This window comes from Podarcis muralis, chromosome 1, assembly GCF_964188315.1.
Source record: "Podarcis muralis chromosome 1, rPodMur119.hap1.1, whole genome shotgun sequence".
Taxonomy (NCBI): Eukaryota; Metazoa; Chordata; class Lepidosauria; order Squamata; family Lacertidae; genus Podarcis; species Podarcis muralis.
The window spans coordinates 75,252,101-75,273,145 of NC_135655.1; the positions used below are offsets into that span (position 1 = coordinate 75,252,101).

At 42.1% G+C, this 21,045-nt stretch overlaps 1 protein-coding gene across 1 annotated transcript in view; it reads right to left on the reverse strand.

Annotated features, from left to right (window-relative positions):
• LOC114584037 (mucin-5B-like) overlaps window positions 1-21,045 on the reverse strand; it is a 79,114-nt gene that overhangs the window by 51,709 nt on the left and 6,360 nt on the right. The window contains exons 2-7 of the mRNA XM_077925158.1: window positions 6,941-7,012; window positions 4,831-5,092; window positions 4,206-4,320; window positions 2,561-2,651; window positions 1,029-1,138; window positions 394-607 (exon numbers count right to left, since the gene is read on the reverse strand). Coding sequence (XP_077781284.1) covers window positions 394-607; window positions 1,029-1,138; window positions 2,561-2,651; window positions 4,206-4,320; window positions 4,831-5,092; window positions 6,941-7,012 — 864 coding nt within the window. The remainder of the gene's footprint in view (window positions 1-393; window positions 608-1,028; window positions 1,139-2,560; window positions 2,652-4,205; window positions 4,321-4,830; window positions 5,093-6,940; window positions 7,013-21,045) is intronic.

Genomic DNA, 21,045 nt, shown 5'->3' on the forward strand with positions numbered 1-21,045 from the left:
TCTAGATTGCTTCTTTTCCAGTTTCTCTCAGCTATGTATCACCTGCAAGTTAGAGGTATCTCTCTATCTCCCACCACTTATGCAAGTCATTCATAAGCAGGACAAACTCAATATAGGGATCTATGAAACACTTCAGCTTCTTACAGCCTGGTGCTCATCCACTAGTCAGGTGCTCATCCTGAGACCTGCGGGTATAGGGCAGTATACAAATTCAATTAATTAATTAATTAATTAATTAATTAATTAATACCTTTATAAGCATGCAACTTTGTGTGTACTCTACTTTGGGTTGTACCTTCTAATTTCCAGTTCACCAGAGTAATTGCTGAATATCATGTCAAGCTGTATCAAATGTCCAGCTGAAATAATTGACTAGCTGTGATTTACACTTACGGCACAGGTCTGGGCTTCTCCAGTTCTGAGGTTCCCCACCAGCATGAGCACATTGCCGGGAATATTCAGCAAAAGTGTCGCAGAGACAGGAGGTGATATCTTCTTGTTTACAGAGGCACAGGTCTTGTACACAAGACTCAATGTAGTCATTAACTCCCACCACAGCATTGCATTGAAAGAATGAAGAGCCAGTCAGTACATGCTGGCAAAGCTCCTAGATGGAAAAGCAAAAGCAAAAAGTTTTTATCAAGAAGGACTGTTTTTAATGGTGATTAACTGATCCTAGATTAGGGATGAGGAATCTGTGGCCTTCCGGATGTCATCAGGCTCCAGCTCTCAATGTTTCTCATCAGTGGCCATTCTGGAGAGTCCAGCTACATGTGAAGAATGACAAGTTTACCCATTCCTGTCTTAGATGACAATGACATATTTAGTACACAGGGCACTTTGTAAAATGCCATAAATACAAGGAAAAGAAATCAGGTTCTTGCAACAAGGAGCTTATAATGTTAATTTCAGGAGCTGAGGAAACAACAATATATTTTCTCTGCCATTACAATTCTTCCTTAAGATTTAAGCATCCTTTTGGAAATAAAACAAATGTAAAGTGTAAGAATAAGCAAAAAAATTCTTACAAATTCATCAGTGCAGTTGCTCAGAGAGACCGGTGTAGGATCCTCACATTCTTCTGTCGGCCCATTCATTTTCTGCATATTCCCAAACTGCAAAGTAGTTATTTCGGCCCCTGTAATGAAAAACAGCAACCCATTACTTCAAAAAGATTCATATGAGAAAGTATCTTACATTGAGGTTGTCGTTCCAGTTTGGCAAATGAGATGCTGAGAGGGATTCCCCTACTCTTAGTAAAGCATTATAGCACAATGGGATGTGCAGTAAATACCTTGTGGAAAACCAGATGCTTCCCCCCGCTGGGACAACCCTTCAGAGCACCAGCTGGGAGAACTGTACAGATCACATGGCTCTCTGTCAGCCAGTGGGATAGAAAAGGGCCAGCATGGGCTGAAGCACACTCCTGTTTCAATGGGGAAAGAGCTATTGACTGTATGGGAACAGCACATGATTCTGAACCCTAGTTGCGTGGAAGTCGCTTCTCCATGGGTAGCTCCTGTGTGACCAAGGCAATGTTTAAACAACCAACTATGTGAGTGAGGGTCCCAACTTCAGATTTGCTACCTTTCCAGGAGGACTGTCAATTCCACAGAGAGGTTGTGTGTGTGCCCCCCCTCCAAACCCCAATTGCTGTTTACTGAGGCTGGGAGAAAAGCAGCTCCCCTGTAGCAACAGTAACTTTCAAAGGGCCTTTTGACTATGTACACGCTCCAGTACATCTTCTCTATTGACGTAAAAACACCATTGGCCAACATTCCCCCTAACAGCAATCTCAGTAGGCAAGTATGATTGCAGCAAAAACAAGCCAAGGAGAAACAAGAGTACTCATTTTTCAGAAGTTAAAGCAGCAATGCTGAACCATCTATCAAAACAAGCAAACTATCTACACCCCACTCAAACAAATTATCACAGACAGAAAAACCAAGCAACTGTTCCGCTCAACAACAAAATGTCATCATGTTTTTTTAATTAAAAGGATAAAACATCGGGAAGAGCAAAGGGTCTTATGCACTGCAGCTTGTGTCTGAGGGCACTATGGTGGCCTTGGTTTAGAACCTCAGAAATAGAAATGTTTTTCCAATCACTAATTCATTTACTTAATGCTATCAATATCATTCATATGCTGAAAATCTATTTTGATGAGCATGAAAAGTGAAATTCACCTAATATCTAAATATTCAATGTGTGTTGTTGATTTTAAAAGTGAAGAATGACAGATATCAGACAAATCCACCAGGTTTTTATCCTCGGGGCTTTTTCTTATGATGGGTGCTCACTAGAACAGACTACTGGCACCTCATTCCCCCTCCCCCTGCCAATGACAGCCATTTTGTGCTGTCATTTTTATCAATATGTATATGAATACCAGCACGTCTTTCCTCCCCGCCCCCCAAAGCACTGCTTATACCACTTAAAATGTTTTGAAATGGATGAAAAGCCAAACCTCTGAAGAGATTGTAGTTCCACAGCACTCAATGAATCATGACATATAAATAGTTGATACCCAGTTTCAATAAGCAGTGTTTTTGATACTTACCGTTTGAAAAGAACTCATTGTATTGTGGAATGCCATTAAAATCCCCACAAAGTCCACAGGTCTGATTGGCATATTTTTTATCAAGTTCCAGCTGAAATTATATAGGAGAAAGTTGATGAAAGTTAATATTACTCTCCATGATATAGATTGAAAATTCAAGACAGCAGCTGCACTGGAGACACCAAGATAACTTCCATCAATGTTGCAATTCAAATTTAGTGAATAGAAAATTGGGGTATCATTTTTGAGTCTCAGCCAGTCTGTGCTATTCATAACAACCTAGTTTTCATTGTAATATTTGCAGTATATATATATAAAAGCAGCTGACTCTTCTCCACTTATGCTTTCTGTTCTTTGAATGGGATTCCCTGCTCTGCAATCTATAGATAAGGTTAGGGCCTATAAAAGAGAAATTTTACTAGAAAATGAAAAATTGAAGCAACAGGTGGCACCTCCTGCAAAAATGTGAATATGCTAAATGTGTAATCCAAACGTGTTTTCATCTCTTTGAAAATAGAGATAAAATGTCAAGTGGAAACATATCTTGGTTGATTTCTGCAGTTAGATACTGACTGCAAATAAGATTTGTAAGAGAAGTGAGTAAGTAAGGGGATGCGGGTGTCACTGTGGTCTAAACCTCTGAGCCTAGGGCTTGCTGATCGGAAGGTTAGTGGTTCGAATCCCCGTGATGGGGTGAGCTCCCATTGTTCGGTCCCAGCTCCTGCCAACCTAGCAGTTCAAAAGCACATCAAAGTGCAAGTAGATAAATAGGTATCGCTCCAGCGGAAAGGTAAATGGCGTTTCCGTGCGCTGCTCTGGTTTCACCAGAAGCGGCTTAGTCATGCTGGTCACATGACCCAGAAAAACTGTCTGTGGACAAATGTCGGGTCTCTCAGCCAGTAAAGCAAGATGAGTGCTGCAACCCCAGAGTCATTCGCGACTGGACTTAACTGTCAGGGGTCCTTTACCTTTTACTAAGCGCTTATTATGAACAGAACAGGATGTTAGGTATGTATGTGTGTGAGAGAGGGTGGGGAGGGAGGGAGGCAGGCAGGCAGGCTGAATACCCCAAAGAGCCTTGTGCATATCAAAGCCCAATCTGTACTTAAAAGCAATTATTTGGGTGGTTTCTTTTCACCAGTTACTGAAAATCTGTGATGTTAACTTGCATGAGTCGACATAAGAGCATATTGCAAAGACCCTATACAACAAACTGCCTTGTGGTATCATGATTTTATCTGTAATGTTCAGGTGACATCATACATACAAAAAGTAAACTCAGCTGCTGGGTTATGATGATTATGATGAAGCCAGAACAAGGCTAGTGAAAAATACGAGGGAGGTATCAGCATGCTTCATGGGAAATCCAAGTCTTGCAGAAGTAGAAAAATATTACGGGGGATCTAAAGGGGTGATCCCTGCCCCCAAACAACCCTGTGAGGACTGAGCATGCTCAGTGGGGACAGAATTTTAGTTTCTGGTGCAGGTGGGGAAATAGAAAAGCAGCAGGAAGGGAGAGTGGAATTGGGTATTGTGAAGGAAGGCATGGCTGGCTGGCAGGCTGGGATACTGAAGAGGAACATTCTACACTGCCACATTCTGCTGGGGTCACACTTGTCAATTCTCTATATTATGTAGCACTTACCATTAGACTGTCCTTTTCATTCCACAGTAAGGTTAGGCCCAGCTTGACAATCACTCTCACATAGATGGTAAATTTCTCAATAACGAATCCTGATCCAGTGTAAGGCAGCTGAACCCTGATGAGAAAGCATCAGAGATACTGGATATGCAATTCAAAGCAAAGTGACATGTGGCTTTCTTTGAGGGTGTATAACTGCCAAATTGCCATCATGAGTGATTGAACTATCCCGTTACAGAACTGACTGCAGAATTACTCATGCCCAGCTAAGACAAATTAGAAGGGCATGTGGCTATGATGACCACAGCAACAAAGCCTACTGGAGGCCACAAGCAGCCTCCTCTGTGGTTGGGAATTTTGGGCTTTCAATAGTCTTTAATGGCTTCATTAATGTATTTCTCAGTGTGCTTCAGCATGGGTATTTCTGGGTGTTGGACCACAGATTGATACTGAACATGGTAGTCACTGCACACCACTGGCTGGACACTGACACCCAGATTAGAAGTGGCTACCATGGACCTTTCATGGTTATTGGTTCTTAGATCATCGTAGGACTGAGCTCTATCTGCCTATTAAGGAGTCTATTTGAGGAAGTAGGCCTGCTCAGGACACAAGTCTGTGTTATTACCTTTCACCATTCACAACAATGGCATCTTTTTGCATTTCAAAATCCGTCCCATCCAACCGCATGGTGACAGAACTGATAGTGGGAATGTCTTTCACCATTGTGCGCCTGATCTGGATGTTGAAGTCCTCATAGGCAGCGTTGCAATGGGAGGCAAAGACATAGTTGCAGGTCCCAGGGAAATAATAGATGTCCCCATCAAACGTCTTGTAGTGGAATTGGCCCCACGTGCTGCAGACTTGCCCATTGTGAGCTGAGTTGAAGGCTGCAAATTCACAAAAGGTTGTAAAGGTATACTGCACACTTTTTGCTGTCAACATCTTCATTTCTTCATTTTCTATGCCAGCTTACATAGTGACATTACTAGCTTATCACCCATTACAAACAGGCTTTTGTTCCTTGCCTGCATTTGCCCTGGGTAGACACTGTTACTTCTTTTGCCACTTTATGTGCTCAGCTCAGAAGTAAGTTGATGCTGATGCCAGCTTTCCCTTAGGCTGGAGTGGAGAAGCTGTGGCCCTCCAGATGTTGTTGGACTCAAACTCTCATCACTCCTAACCTGCACATCCAGTGGTCGGAGATGATGGGACTCGGGAGTTCAGCAACATCTGGTGCGTCGCAGGTTCCCCAACCAGGCTGAGTAGGAGATCAGAGGAAGACACATAATCCTTTAAGTTATTCTGTTGTTCAACATAAACTAGAGTTATGGCAGGATTTATTACTAAAGTGCAACAGAGCATGCTCAACAGAAGCAGGAAAAGCCCTGTGCCCTTTTGTTACCCACAACTGGAATCAGATTTCACTACAGGATATACACTGAGTACAAAATAAGTTTAAATTAGAGAACAGAAGATCAAACACTGTGCAATACGTTATTTAGCACTCAAAGGGAACTAAAACCTGTGAAGGGGAGAAGGGATTTTACTGTGTAAAATCTACAAAGGTGTAAAAGATCTCCAGAGCTGGGAAGAAAATAGTGTATACTCAACCTCTCTCCATATAGTCATTGCCTTGACCTTTCATAACTGGCACAAAGACTGTCACCTTCATCCCCTTAAACCCCCTGCCAAAACCTGGGCAGGAATTTTGTAATCTCATTACAATGAGAAATAAGTAAGTGCTGACACCGTGACAGCATAGAAGGAAAGTAAATAGTTTAGATTTCAGTTATCTCTTTGCTCTAGATGGAAATCCTTAAAAGGTCACAAGGAAGTGTGAGGCATATCCTTTTATTTCTACCTTTCTTTTGGGGTGAGCAAATATCTGCAGATATATACTAGATCGGGAAATAATAGACCTACTTAAATATATATATATATTAACCATTCTCTACAAATTAATGAGAAAATAAATTGCATGCACTTTCTTTACTTCTGAGGTGGCCAAGGAGTGTTTGGGAGCATCCTTTCATTCTTCATATCATCTCTATGGTGGTCTGCATTGTGCAGCCTCCCTGGGTGCCTGCACTTGCACAAAGTGGAACATCCTTGGCTGGGCTTTATTTAAGGTTGTTTACAGTGCAGTCCTATACAGATCAGAAGTAAGTCCCATTGAGTTCTACAGTCCCTGCTCCCCAGTACATGAGTAAAGAACTGCAGCGTCCATGTGTTATATGTCCACCAGCTTAACTCGCTTTTATAACCTCTCTGCTTCTTTCTCTTTGTTTAGTAATTTGATAGGAGAGATAAAAATAAAGATAAAACTAAACAAAATGAGCAAGTAATAAAGCCAAGATAAAAGCAATAAGAAGAGTAAAAACAGCACTGCAACAAATAAAACAGCGCAGATAAAATCTGAAATTTAAAAGCAGCAGCAAACGCCCTCGCTTCCTGCAATATGCCACAATAAAATACCTGAGTAAATAAAACCATTTTTACTTGGCACCAAAAACCCATAAGAGGGGTGCCAGGAGTACAGTCCCAGGGAGGGCCCTGCATAGAAAGAGAATGCATTGCTTTTTTTCAAATTTGCCAAGATGTTTGTTCTGTTACTTACCTGTTGAATCATCTACCCATCTATTCATCTGTTTCTTTACCTTATCCATTTTGCCTTTCTTATGAGTATATCTGATAGATACAAGGAAATAACTGAGACAGTTTATGGGTAGACTTACATGTTATAACTGGTGTTGTTGTCAATGGTGGGATGATGGTAACCTTTCCGGATTCACCTTCTGCACTAGAAGCTACAAACAAAGGGAACAGAAAAACCATAATTTGTATGTATGTTCATTTGTGTGCATTCTTTAAACAATTAAAGCCATAATCTCAGCTTTCAGGGCCTGGTAAATGCTATGATTGTGCTTTTGCACCAGTGTGCAGAAAGCCCATGGTGGAAGATAGCAATCCAAAAGTTGGCAATCGAAAAGCAGTGTGTGAAACTCTTATAAGAGCACACTCACCACGAAGTGTAGAATATGCATGACTGAGACTGGTGGATACTAGCTATACTATACCAGCTGCTGTATAGTGGTTCTCAATTTCATTGAAATTATAAATATGCATTTTCCTTTTAGTTTGTATATCAAACTAACAGATATCATGAATGGGCACAATCCAGCCAAAGTTAATCAATCTTTCAAATCTTTATCATCCAAAATATTGATGGGCTCTGACACATCTTGGCTCTGGAGGATGTTACTGCAACAGGTATCATTAGATATCTTGCCACCCACTGCTCTAAAACTTCCAAGAGTCCAGCAGAGGACACAATTAATGGTTTGGGTTTGGCCAATGAGGAATGCCTGATCTGGCCGATTGCTGTTGCTGGGCCTGCCTTCAGTGTCTTCAGATGGAAGGTTTGGGGCACAATCTAACTAAAGATAGTTTGCTATACATCTCACAGATATCTGTGGGGGCTTAATTGATGGTATAAAATTAGACAAACATAGATAAAAATCCAAAGAAAGAGTCCCTCATTGAAGGTAAATGGAAAATTGTACTGCGATAAGAGGAGTGAACCTGGCACAAGACCTCTAAATACCCAGCACTCAAGTCCTATTGATAGCAAGCACTATTGATTTTAATGGAATCTGCTTCCAAAATAATGCTCTTAGATGATGATGATGATGGTAGTGATGGTGACCTAAAATGTTAATCCCTGCCTAGAAATCTCACACCTGCCCTGAAAAAGCCTTACACCTCATTTATGTCAGCTGGGTTGGTTGAGACTCAACACCATTTCTCATTTCTTCTTCATTTCTATTTCACATTTTCCAGTGCTGAACTTTGCACTGAATACAGGTTTTGGCTTAAATCCTAGTAAGGAACTGTACCAATCAACCACATCCCAGGATGCAATTCACATGGCATCAGTAATGCTTCCTGATTCAAATGAGACTCTAGTACCCTTTATCATACAATGAGACCGATAACATTTGGGACTAAGCAAGGGTTTTAATTCTTCCCCCCTGCTGCCCTGTATAGAGGGAATTTTTGTGCCTTTTCTGTCCTGCCTCTTAGCCAATGTAGTTCAGGAAACAGAATGAGGGACCTGATTAAAAGATAAGCTCAGGCCTGAAGACTTGTGGGTCTTCAGTAAGCAACTCCCAGACTTGTTTGTAAATTAGGGATCACCTCAGTGCTTTTTTCTGGGGTGGTAACATTTGGATTTTGCATTTGGGAGCTACTTCGTTGAAAAATAACACATACACACACTAGAATTTACACATCAGATACATTCATATGAACAAGGCTGTAGAGGGATAATGCAAAGTGATGTCCCCCTCTTTGTCTATCTTCTTTGGAGTTTAGCTGCTGTACATACTACCGTATTTACTAGAGTCTAATGCACCATCGAATCTAATGCACACTCAATTTTCAGAACCTTGAAACCAAAAAAAGTATTTGCTGTCAAATGTAAATGTGCCATCAAATCTAATGCACACCTTCATTTTCACACCATAATTTGGCCCAAAAAGGTGAGCATTAGATTCAAGTGAATACAGTAATATGCAACTTTAAAATGTTAGTATGTTAGTATTCTGACAGACTTCTAACCAGGAAACATGCGTTTCATACTTTATAACTTTTCAAGGAGAGGCGCAAATCGTACTTTTCTATTTGATCCCCATTCAATCCCCATTAAGATGTCACTAAATGTTTTCACTTCAGGCAGTACAATATTAAAATACCCCAGTTTATTCGGAATTGTTAAACATTTAACTGAAACAGTATTAAAAGGGTGAAAAACTCTTTGAAATTCAAACATTTGCATGACTCACAAAATAGAATGAGGAATAATTTTGAAAGTGAATTGAGATATTCAATTGCATTGGTACCTTTTTTTCTTGTAAAAGAAGCAAAGGAAATGAGTTTTTACCTTTTTGTTGGATGCTGCAGATCATGAATGCTAGGGCCCATAATGGCACTCTCATCCCTCTACCAAACCCCATACTGGATGGAGTTCGGTGTTAAGGTACTCAGCCCGCTTCTGGCCAGAAGGACTAGTTCACTTGCACTCTCAGAGGCTTATATAGCAGGAGGTTCTGTCTATTTTCCCAGCTTGTTTGACATGGTCTAACAAGGTGGGGCTGTGAGGATCTTAGCAGATACAGGGGTAAATAGAGGATGCGCTTTCAGTTCCTTGATGACTGGCCGAGCATGTTTGCCTTTTGGGAGGTATATTTTTTTTTGTCAAGGTTCCATCTAATAAAGGAAATTAGAAATGAATAGCAAAAAGGTAATATTTCTTCCCCAGCAAATGCCATTGAAGATCCTGGAAAAAAAAATCAAGGAGCTTTTGAGTCAATCTGTGGTTTTCTGAGTGACAGGCAGGTCACTGTTTAATATTCTGGTTACTGTGTTACCGGTAAGTGATGCCCATCTAGTGTGGCAAACGCCTCTTTTCCTTGTTAGTGCTGAGAAGGAGTGAAAGCTTTTTGAGGTATGAAAGACTATGACAATTTGAGACCTATTCCGAACATACAATGAGACTGCTGAATCAGACCAATGGCCCACCTTAGTCCATCATCTTGTTCTCATAGTGGCTGACCAGATGCCTATGGGAAGCCTGTAGGATCCAAGCACAATAGCACTCTCCCCTCCTGCAGTTTCCAGCAACAAGTATTCAGAGGCATACCACATCTAACAGTGGGTGTTGAACATAACTATCATGGCTAGCAGCCATTGTGCTTCTGGGTAAATCCTCTGTAAGGGGCTGATAACAAGAGGAGAGCCAGAAGTGACTCTTGAAACAGTGAACCCGAAACATGCTCACAAATGGTTCCTTGACATCCTGGAAAAAAGTGGCAAGTGGGGTGCTGCATGGTTCTGTTCTGGGCCTGGTGTTGTTCAATATCCTTGCAAATGACTTGGATGAAGGAACTGAGGTGGACCTTCCTATCAAATTTAGGTAGGTAATACCTCAAGACATAGAATCAGGATTCAATATGACCTTAACAGATTGGAGAACTGGAGCAAAACTAACAAAATGTAGGGACAAATGTAAGGTTCTACACTTAGGCAGGAATAACCAGATGCACAAATATAGGATCGGTGACGCCCAACTTGGCAATAATACATGTGAAAAGGATGGTCTTAGTAGACCATAAGCTTAGCATGAATCAGCAGTGCAATGCAGCAGCAAAAAAGTTGATGCTATTTTACGCTGCATCAACAGAGGTATAGTGTCCAGATCAATGAAAATAATAGTACTGCTCTAGTCTTCCTTGGTCAGACCCCACCTGCAGTCCTGTGGCCAGTTCTGGGCACCACAGTTTAAGAAGGATACTGACAAGCTGGAACGTGTGCAGAGGAGAATGACCAAGATCAGTGCAGTGTGGCCATTGTGGCTGCAGCATTGAATTGGCTGTCATTGTGCATGCTCCCCATGTCTCACCCATCCTCTTCTTCAAAAAAATGGTGTCAGGAAATCAGGTGTGTGATACTGTGCTGCCTGTGCTCCCTGCCAATCACTGCTGACACCTCCCAATGTATTATTCTGGGATGCCACCAATGCAAGTGGAATGGGATAGCTTACAATCCATACCCTACAAGGATAGCTTGATCATTTTTCAGTGTCAATGTTTTTCTGTTTGATGATGTGAAGTAGGAGAATGTTCCTGAGAATGTCTGATCAAGGCACAGTTGAATACGGTAGTCATTGCCTAATGTTGTTTTCTGACTTGAGGTAAGCAAAGTTTACCTACAAGTAGACCTTTCAGAAGCAGGACTTGTTTGTTGCACTAAAATGGAGAAGGGTCACACTTTTGGTTACAGAGCCCACGTTTTGCATGCAGAAGGTCCCAAGTTCATCCCTGGCATCTCCAGTTGGGGGAGGGGGGCAGAATCCTGGCTGAAACTCTGGATGACAGCTGCCAGTCAGTGTAGACAATATTGAGCTAGAATAGGCCAGTGGTCTAAGGCAGCTTCCTATGTCCTGCAATGTATGCTGTATTGTTTTTAACACTCAATTGGAAGCCGCCCAGAGTGGCTGGGGAAACTCAGCCAGACGGGTGGGATATAAATAAATTATTATTATTATTATTATTATTATTATTATTATTATTATTATTATTATTATATACAGATACTTGTCTACTTTGTGTCCTAGCAGGACTGACAGTTCTAAGAAATTATTTTCTTTACTCAATGTGAAAGCAAATATCAGAATGCACTATCATAAGAGATGATGAGGATGAGGGCTTCTACACGTCTGCACAGCAGCTATTTCTCAAATGCTCTCCACAATTCATAGCCAAGTAGAAAAACCAAATAATGCTATCTGAAAATGGAGGTGTTTGAGAATAAAGGCATTTGAGCAAACATACCTATTTGCTCAAATACTTTTGGGAGCCTGGTATTATCTATTGACTGTTCTAGAAATTGGTTATTTTCAGCTCAGCTGTGAAATTCATTGTTGTCTGAGAATCAATTGCTGTCTTTTGAGAGAGTTCTTTCTCTCCCACACACCTTTTAGACACTTTCCCCTTTTTTTCTTTGAATATCTTTTCAGAACTCACAAGCAATATTGCTTTATGGATTAATGAGATCAAAATGATTGCTTTGCCTTACAAAGAAGCCTCCTTACGTAAATAAAAATGGTTTCTTGTTCTCCTTAAAGCACCAGCAGGGCCCCCCCACCCCTTCCAACAGCTATTTAACCATGACTACTTCAGATCGTTACTCCTCTTGTCCTGAACAATGGGCAATGAACTATCCACCTGCCTACATAACTACCTATCTAAATTGCAGCTACGAGGGTTTACCATATATGCCCTAACTACAACAAGCATGGCCAATAGTCAGGGATGCAGGGAATTAAAGTTCACCATCTGAAGGGTCATACGTTCCCCATGCCTGCTGTAAAGGCTTTGAACAGAATAGGAAGACCACTTGTTGTTGTTGTTGTTTAGTCGTTTAGTCGTGTCCGACTCTTCGTGACCCCATGGACCAGAGCACGCCAGGCACCTCTGTCCTCCACTACCTCCCGCAGTTTGGTCAAACTCATGCTGGTAACCTCGAAAACACTATCCAACCATCTTGTCCTCTGTCGCCCCCTTCTCCTTGTGCCCTCCATCTTTCCCAGCATCAGTGTCTTCTCCAGGGAGTCTTCTCTTCTCATGAGGTGGCCAAAGTACTGGAGCCTCAGCTTCACGATCTGTCCTTCCAGTGAGCACTCAGGTCTGATTTCCTTAAGAATGGATGCATTTGATCTTCTTGCAGTCCATGGGACTCTCAAGAGTCTTCTCCAGCACCATAATTCAAAAGCATCAATTCTTCGGCGATCAGCCTTCTTGATGGTCCAGCTCTCACTTCCATACATCACTACTGGGAAGACCATGGCTTTAACTATACGGACCTTTGTTGGCAAAGTGACATCTCTATGCATTGCCAAAAAAAGAGGACAAAGAGGTGCTTATTTGCTAACAAACAGGCCAAGAAAAGTTTGCTCCTGACATCTGGTACTAAGGTTCAAACTACATGGGAGTCACCAGGGAGATCTATGACTGCATTGTGTCGTATCACCTCCCCTGCCCCCCAATCAGTCACAGGGACTTGATTTGGACTGGGCAGTTGTGCAGCGGGGAAGGGGAACTAAATCCTAAAGAGGCTATGTGGGAAGGGAGTGGAAAATGTAATTTTTTAAAAACTTACTGTTCATCTGGTGTGCTGTGAGCCAATTTGGCACCATTTGGGCACCATTTTGTCAAAAAGTGACATAGAAAGAGGAAGAGGAGGTGGAAATGCCCCCAGTGCAAATGCAGAACAGCATGTGTAGCCCTTTAGGACCCAGTCACAGACTTTATGTCAGAGCTTTCAAAACTGTGTGTCGCGACATGTTACTGTGTCAGCTGCAGTGTGTAGCTGTGTCACACAAATGCTCCTGCGCTTCTCCCAGGGCTGGAAAGGAGTCATCGTAACCTCCGGTTTGCTAGTAAAACTAAATAATTGTGTCGCAAAATGATGCATGTCTAAAACAGTGTTTACCAACCGGTGTTCCGCGGCATACTAGTGTGCCGCGGAACGTTGCCTTGTGTTCCGTGGGAGGGAGGCGGGCGAGTCGGGCGGCGAGAGGCGGGGCGGCGGCGAGCACACGCGGGGCGGCGAGCGAGCTCCCTCCCACATCCCATCGCCGCTCGCTTCGGCCAGCCTACTGGAGGAAGGCGCGAAAAACTCGCGCATGCGCAGGCCTTCCGCCTGCGACAGCCCAGTAGGCCGGCCGAAGCGAGCGGCGATGGGATGTGGGAGGGAGCTCGCTCGCCGCCCCGCGTGTGCTCGCCGCCCGACTCGCCCGCCTCCCTCCCACACCAGTGGGAGGGAGGCGGGCGAGTCGGGCGGCGGCGAGGAGAGGCCGCCCAGCGCGGGGCTCTCGCCGTCTGCCTGCCTGGCTGCCTGCGAGCTCGGCGGGCAGTGCTTCCGCCCGCAGCGCCCGCCTCGCGGCTCTCATTCCCTGCCCCTGCCAAAGCTCACCCAGCCAAGCCGCGCTCTCCTTCCTGCCTCGCTTTGCTGCCTCCCCCCCCCCACCCCCAAAGCTTGGAGGTTCCCCGGCAGGAAGGAGGGAACTTAATCCTCTCCAAGGGCTGCGGAAAACAGACATGCAAATGGGGGCTTGCCAGCTCTTCAAGCGCCGCCGGCTTTCTTCGGGAATTACCGCCCACCGAGCCCGGTAACGCTGACAGGCCGAGCCGCGGGGCTTGGCAGCGCAGCCGGCAGAGTGTGGGAAAGGGCGGCCGCCACGCGCCGGGCAAGGCGAGACTCGACGAGGAGGACACCGGCAGCAGCGCCCCCCCCCCCCCAGAAACCCGCTCCGGGCAGGTAATTCACAGAGAGTGGACAGAAGGAAGCCTTAAAGGGCTTCAGCCTCCCAGAGTGGCGGGGAATAATAATAATAATGATAATGATAATAATAAAATTGACAGGGGGTGTTTTTCTAGGTGAGGGGGTGGGGACTGTAATAACAAAAAAATCAGCTCTATATCAACCGCTGTTTTGCAATGAGGAATTGCAAATAAGGAAGATCAAAAGGAGAATGTTTTTTTGGGGGGGACTCTCTTCCTCTTCCTCCTCCTCCTCTCGTTCTTGCTCCTCTTCCTGGCAAAAGGGCTGCTGAGACCCCTTCTCTCTTGGGTGCAGGTGGGTGCTGTGACGTTGACGCTGCTGTGGCAAGTGCCTTTACTTAGCAGAGTGCATTCCCCTTTACACAGGAGGGGAGGGGAAAAAATTGAAACTTACACTTTCGTGCGTCCCTCCCAGCGCGACGCTGCGCGCTGACGTCACAGGGCTGTAATGGTGGTGTGCCTCGAGATTTTTTTCATCAAACAAGTGTGCCTTTGCCCAAAAAAGGTTGGGAAACACTGGTCTAAAAAATGTGTCACCAACATGAAAAGTTTTGAAAGCTCTGCTTTATGCCATGCTATATGTTTCATTAAACAAAAAGAAATATTTTACGGTGAAATAGAAATATATCAAAAGTTATTTTCTTACTAACTTATTTATTAATAAATTGGTAAGTCCCAAACTTTGATTTTTAAGAATCCTTGATCTCCTCAGATATCTCAGCTTTTTGCTTCTCCCGCCTCTCTATATTTAGTCAATATAGCAGCATTTGGGCTATATTCACAATTTTTAAAAGATCATATTTATTTTGTGAGATGAAGCAAAACTGGGGGAAAGGAAAGGAAATTCAAGAAGGCACAACACTCCTTCTATGCTTCTGGACAGATGCAACAAAAATCCTAGTAAATCCTGTATCCCATTGAGTTCTAGACCACAAGTAATCTCAACATGCATGAAGCCAATGATTATACCCATGCTGTACTATTTACTTTCCAGAGGCACAATATGAATGCAATTTTTATCATCTATAGTATTTATATCTTCTGAACCTGTACGCCAGTAGGGAACTGTTCTTGTAAAGTTCTTGGTGTGGCAACATAGATACTTATCACTTGCTGAAAAGAATATTGACACTGTATGCATATTTGTCACTCCAATTACTACCAGCATGTACTGCTGTTTCCTGGAAGTTTCCAGTGATGACTGTGTATGTGGCTATAGGCCTGTGTGGAAAGCAACACAGCTCTGACGTGGTTGGTTGGTTGGTTGGTTGGTTGGAAGGTTAAAGAAAGGCACATGAACTGAAGCTGAATCCTAACAAGATGGAGGCACTTGGTTTGTTGGTTCACAGGTTGGTGTTCTGGATACGTTTTTTTTAAAAAAAACAATTTGCAAAAGAAACTTTATGGAATGAAACAAAAGATATATAATTCCAAACACTAGAAGAAACAAATTCCCAGGACCGCTTATTATATTACATTCATTAATCATAATTACAAATATTAGTAAAAGAGAGATTATATGTCTAGTCCTTCACAGAAACATATAATAAATCATAACTCATTGTGACCATCAAATGTATCTAGACTCTGAAGAGAAGATGCCATTATTGATTCTGTATAAGTGTATACCATGCTGGTATTCTGTTCAGATCTTCCAATTTTGCTGTATTATTGAGCAAATCAGACAACTAGTGTAAAATTTGGTCTTTCTTTTTTTATTTCCACCCTAAATAATTTCACTTCAGTTGTCAGCTTCTCAGAAACCACCTAGGACCACAACATTTCATACCATGCCTCTATAGAGATTCATTGTATTCCCTTGAATGAGCAGGTGTGCAACAATTAGAGTAGTCCTTGAGCATGTCAGAGACAAGAGTTCAATCTACCGGTATCTTTCTCCCCACACTCTTTTTCTGTGTGCACTAAGGTGGTTGTTGCTGCTGCTTTTGAAGGGAGCAGGGAGCCATTCAAACACGAAGCATGCCCCCTCAGCACAGAATGGTACAGTCCAGCAAAAACTTTTCCATTACTTTCTGCTAAAAGTATAAACTGTCTTAGAGTCTCAGTGAAATGAATGGGCCTTGAAGCAATGATCCGATTACATCATCAGATTTCAATTAGATTCCTCTGAAAACCCCAGCCTGCGATGATAAATTGAGACACTCTCTCTCAGATCATAACGTTTTCTGTTGTATAATACCCCTTCTGACATAAGCTATAATACTGCATCTTGTCTCCATTTTACACTCCATTAAAGACCATTATTACCTTTCCCCCCGCTTGCAACATTACTTGTAACCTTGTAATTGATGGTGCCGAATTTGGTACTGAATTTTGTTACTACTTTCAATTCAATAGGATCCAAATAACATTTTCCATTTTGCTTCAGATGCCCTTTTTTTAAAGTCAAATTCTGACTGGCAGCTGAATCCTCAGCTGAATCTGAACCTTTCAGATTCGATGTGAGGCATAACATGTTGGTGGGTTGTTGCTTTTTACTCTTCTGCATGTTTCAAGTGTAGGTTTTCTTAACACATGCCATGTGCCATCCTCCTAGCTTTTTCACTTTCCTCCCCGTTTATGATATCTATCTTGCTAGTCATGTTATCTGTTCTATTTGATTTTCAGTCTCCAAATGCACACTGAAAAACAATAGATTACTGCCTATTTTCTTGAGGGATTTATTTTCAATACAGTCTTTTTGCACATTTAGGGCCAAATCACAACAGATGCTAAATACATGGTTTCATGTTATGTGTATATGTAAACTATTAGTAGCAGCTGCTCAGGTGCCAAATCAGGATCAGGATTGTGGTGAATGAGCGGAGGGAGTTTAATGCAGAGGCGGATTTAGGGGAGCACAACCAGTTTGGTTGCACTGGGCGCAGAGCCCCAGGAGTGCTAATGGGGACGTCACATCTTTGATTTAGAAAGAAGCGCAAGAGGCAGAGTGGCGCTAAATTTTAGCGTTGCACAGGGCGCCACTGAAATTTGAGGTCCCAAGATCCTCCATGGTTAATGCTTCTCTCCCAATGCCCCCATGATAACACAAGAAATAGGACCCAAACTGAGCATTCCCTTGAAAATGGTGGGGTGCAAATGAAATTGGGAGAATGTCTTTGTTGTTTCTCAGGAGCAGGGGGCTGTGCTTGCCCTATTTTGCTGTATGTGGTAGCTGGGGTAGAGGGGATATTTTTATTTCCACATTGTGTACATAAAAAGCAAATAAAATCTTGTTCACACACATTCACAGCAGCCCACATCTCTATCTTTACTGACTACCAGCCCAGCAGCACCTCCTGGGGTGCCTGTGTTACTAAATGCTGTTGCGTAGTAGTGACATAGGTATTCCAGGAAGTGCTGTTGGGCTGGAAGCCAGCATGGAGACAGCTTTGTACTGCTGTGAGCACACACACAAGACTTTTACTTACACAGTGTTTAAAGAATAATAAAAATCCCTGAGCCACCTTGATCAGTAAAATAAGGCAAATGCAGCCCCTTACCCCCAATTTTTCTCTTCCTCCCTGCAGTCCTCACTGTATCATAGAAAACTGCAGACAGTCACTTTCCGATTACAAGGAGATGCAGGGTATTGCAAAGTGGAAGGCAAATTTTGGCCCAGCTCTCATATAGATTAGTCCTTTCAGGGTTCCCTACAACCAAACATGCCTTTTTTCAGGTTAGTCATTTCCCTTTCCCACCCATTTATACCAACAGTCAGCATATAAGGTCATAGTCAGAATAGATCCACTAAAATTAATAGACTTAGTCTATTGATTTGGTTGGATCTTTTATCACCCTAAGTGCCCACTAAGCATGCTTAGCCCTCACTGGCCTGTTATCCCCATTCCTTATATTTCCCTCCCTAATTTTTGTTTTTGTATTTTTTTGTGACCCTTGGTACTTTGCTCCTAGTCTCCCACTTATGCACAGATGGACTGTTTTGATTGTTTCCAAATTCAAAGAATTAGTTCACTATTACTTACAGAATACAGATAGTAAGATTTGTTTTATATCAGATCACTCCATTCTTGCTTCTGTAACGCTCCTTCTCTAAAAGCATAAGTTACAATTAAGGAATTACTTAAGGATATCAAGGGTATTATCACTTGTCTGCATGAGTATCTGTAATGTTTCATGCTTTATCTTGCTTTGCAGGCTCATTAAAAATGTAAATATTTGTTTATGTTTATGTTTTATTTTTAATAATGTTTATTAATTTCAAAAAAAGCTTATGCAAAATTCTGCAAAACATAGTGCTATCAGACAAGATCTGATGACAATATACATTAGTCCATATCATGGGCATAGCCAGGATTTGTGTCAGGAGGGCAGACTTTTTGTTGGGGAGGGCAGAACCTCAGTTAGTTAAGTATTTTTATAGATTTACTTGATTGGGGAGAAGCTGCCCCCTCCCCCCGCAGCAACACCCATGGTCCATATAAAATTATAGATCACTGTCAAACAGGCATAAAATAAAACCGAAATAAATAAAGCACAGGTATGTTAATGCATGGAACTATTTACAGCATAGACATAATGGTTAAATAAGACAGGACTACAAAGCATGGACCTTATTATACCAAGGGAATGTAATTAAGTATTCAAATTCCCTGATTCACTGTATCAGCCATATTCATACATAGGCCAAGGGGGTGGGGTCCTTTTCATTTTATTGCTGATGCTTTAATGAGATGCAAATGTTTTTCAGTTATGATGTTAAGAAAATTTATAAATTATATTACATGTCTGAAGGTTAATACATTTCTTATCTTTGACCTGAAATGCAGTGAGTGTTGTTGACCTTTGAATAAATCTGTTCCTTATTCTCTGACTGGTTGCTCTTAAGCTACACTGAGTTTGGAAGCAACATTCTAAATGTATAGCTAAATCTGAGGTGCTTAATCAGTAGGTCAATACATTTGCCTTCTTATTACACAATGTTATGTGATCCTTTTCAAGCAGTCCAGGATGTTTGATGAAGCTACTTTATCTGAATCAGTGGTTAGCTGTTTGCACACCCCAAGTTTACATCTTCACGGTTCATAAAACCTGGAAAATAGAACAGAGAACAGAAAAAGAGCAGGGCTTCCTGCCGAGAAACTGTGTGCATGTGTACCAGCAACTTAAATGGAATGCAAATACCTCTGTACATGAAAAGCACACGTGGCACCTCAGTATCCAAACTCCTGAAATGAGCAAAAATGTTTTAAATAAATATCATTGCACACCACTCCAATCTTTGAGAGGTGAAAGATTCCAGGGGTTCCAGACACTTTACCCAAGGTTCATGTTTCCTTTTGGAAATTAGGCACAGTGGAGACTGTTGTGTCTTTATGATATATGGTTTATTTACACATATATACAACCCGGCCCTACAATGGAGGGGTTCACAGCACTCCAAGATAGTATTGCTTCTCCCATAGCTGCAACTGTGGATTCAAACAAACATCAGCCATGGCTCAGGTCCTCTTTCCAGCTTGCCGTCTTTACCAGACTGCAACCTTTTTCTTCTAGGTCACATCCCAACCAATTCTAAAACTCTGCCTCAAAACTCTGGCATTTTCTTCTAAATCAGTGCTGGGTGAGGAGCCCGTCCCACTTGCAATCTGGTACAGAGCTTTTGCCTTTATAATGGCTTTCTTAAGGGCTCACCACCTTCCTTTTGTTCTCTTAATTGCTCATCACCCCAGGCGATTTCCTGATAAGGAAACAGGGCTGGCTTATATTTTAACATTTTTGAACCCACGAATTTTTGGGGAATCTGATACCCACAAACTCTTAACAATATATTTGATATGCTTGTTTAGCTAAGTATTTAAGTAAATGACAGGATGACAAAATAGATAGCCAGTAACAACTGAAGTCATACTATAGCCAAGTACAGAAGGGTAGTGATAGAGCATCTTCCTCTGCATGCAGGGGCTCCCAGGATATTCACTTGCCAGGGCAATCTGACTGTCCCTCAACATATTGGGCTATTTGCACACTGGAAGGAGTTCCCAAATATTGCTATGTAAATATTAGCAAAGTTCAAGCTCATCCCTTCTCAGAGATGGGATGAAACCAGATTGTCCTGTTTAAGCTGGTTGTCATCTTAGATTTAATGTTTTCAACTGAGATAACTTTAAACAAAGTCAAGCATGCATTGGATTGTACTGCCTAGTGCTCAGTGCTCCTGAGAGCCAATTCCAGGAGGCACATTCCTACCTTTTGGAATGTGGACAATATTCTATAGCTACTGCTATGCTTGGCTCTCATGTTACAGGAAAGACCTGCAACTTTTTCATCTCTCAACTTCTCATTTTCCCCATCTTAAATTCAGTTATCCACGTTTCTGCAGCAGTTTATGACTTTTTATTAAAAAAAATCCTCACAAAGATTTGCCAGCATTTAAGTATGAATTTCTCCCAATAAAGACAGTTTTGCATTTATGCAGTTTTGACTAATGTACAAAATTGGCAAGTTGTTTCCTCTAATTAAATGCATTTTTATGTACTATTTTCACTAATATATGCATTTGTACAGACACTCTCTCCCCGAAGATATACATTTTTGTAAACATTGGTTGGCTAGGGAGCTGCATCACCAAGCTTTTTTTTTGAGGAATAAAGCAATTGGTAGCTGGCAGCTCTGTGTACTGTACATCTCTAGATCAGTTCCCAGGACAATAGAGAAGCATCATATGAGACACATTTCAGGGCATATCACTCACAGGAAAATAGATGAGAACTGGAAAATATAAGATATTGAGCATTAGTGCCTTATGAACACAGAAGCAGAACCAGCACCAGAGGCTTATATTGTTGGGCACCTGCTGAGGCCCACACTCTAGCAAGGAGCCTACTGTCAACCCTAAAGACCTCTGACCCTGCCTGTGCTTCTCATTGTCTCCTGTTCACCTGCCCTATTCCAACAATTGAGCACATTTCAATATA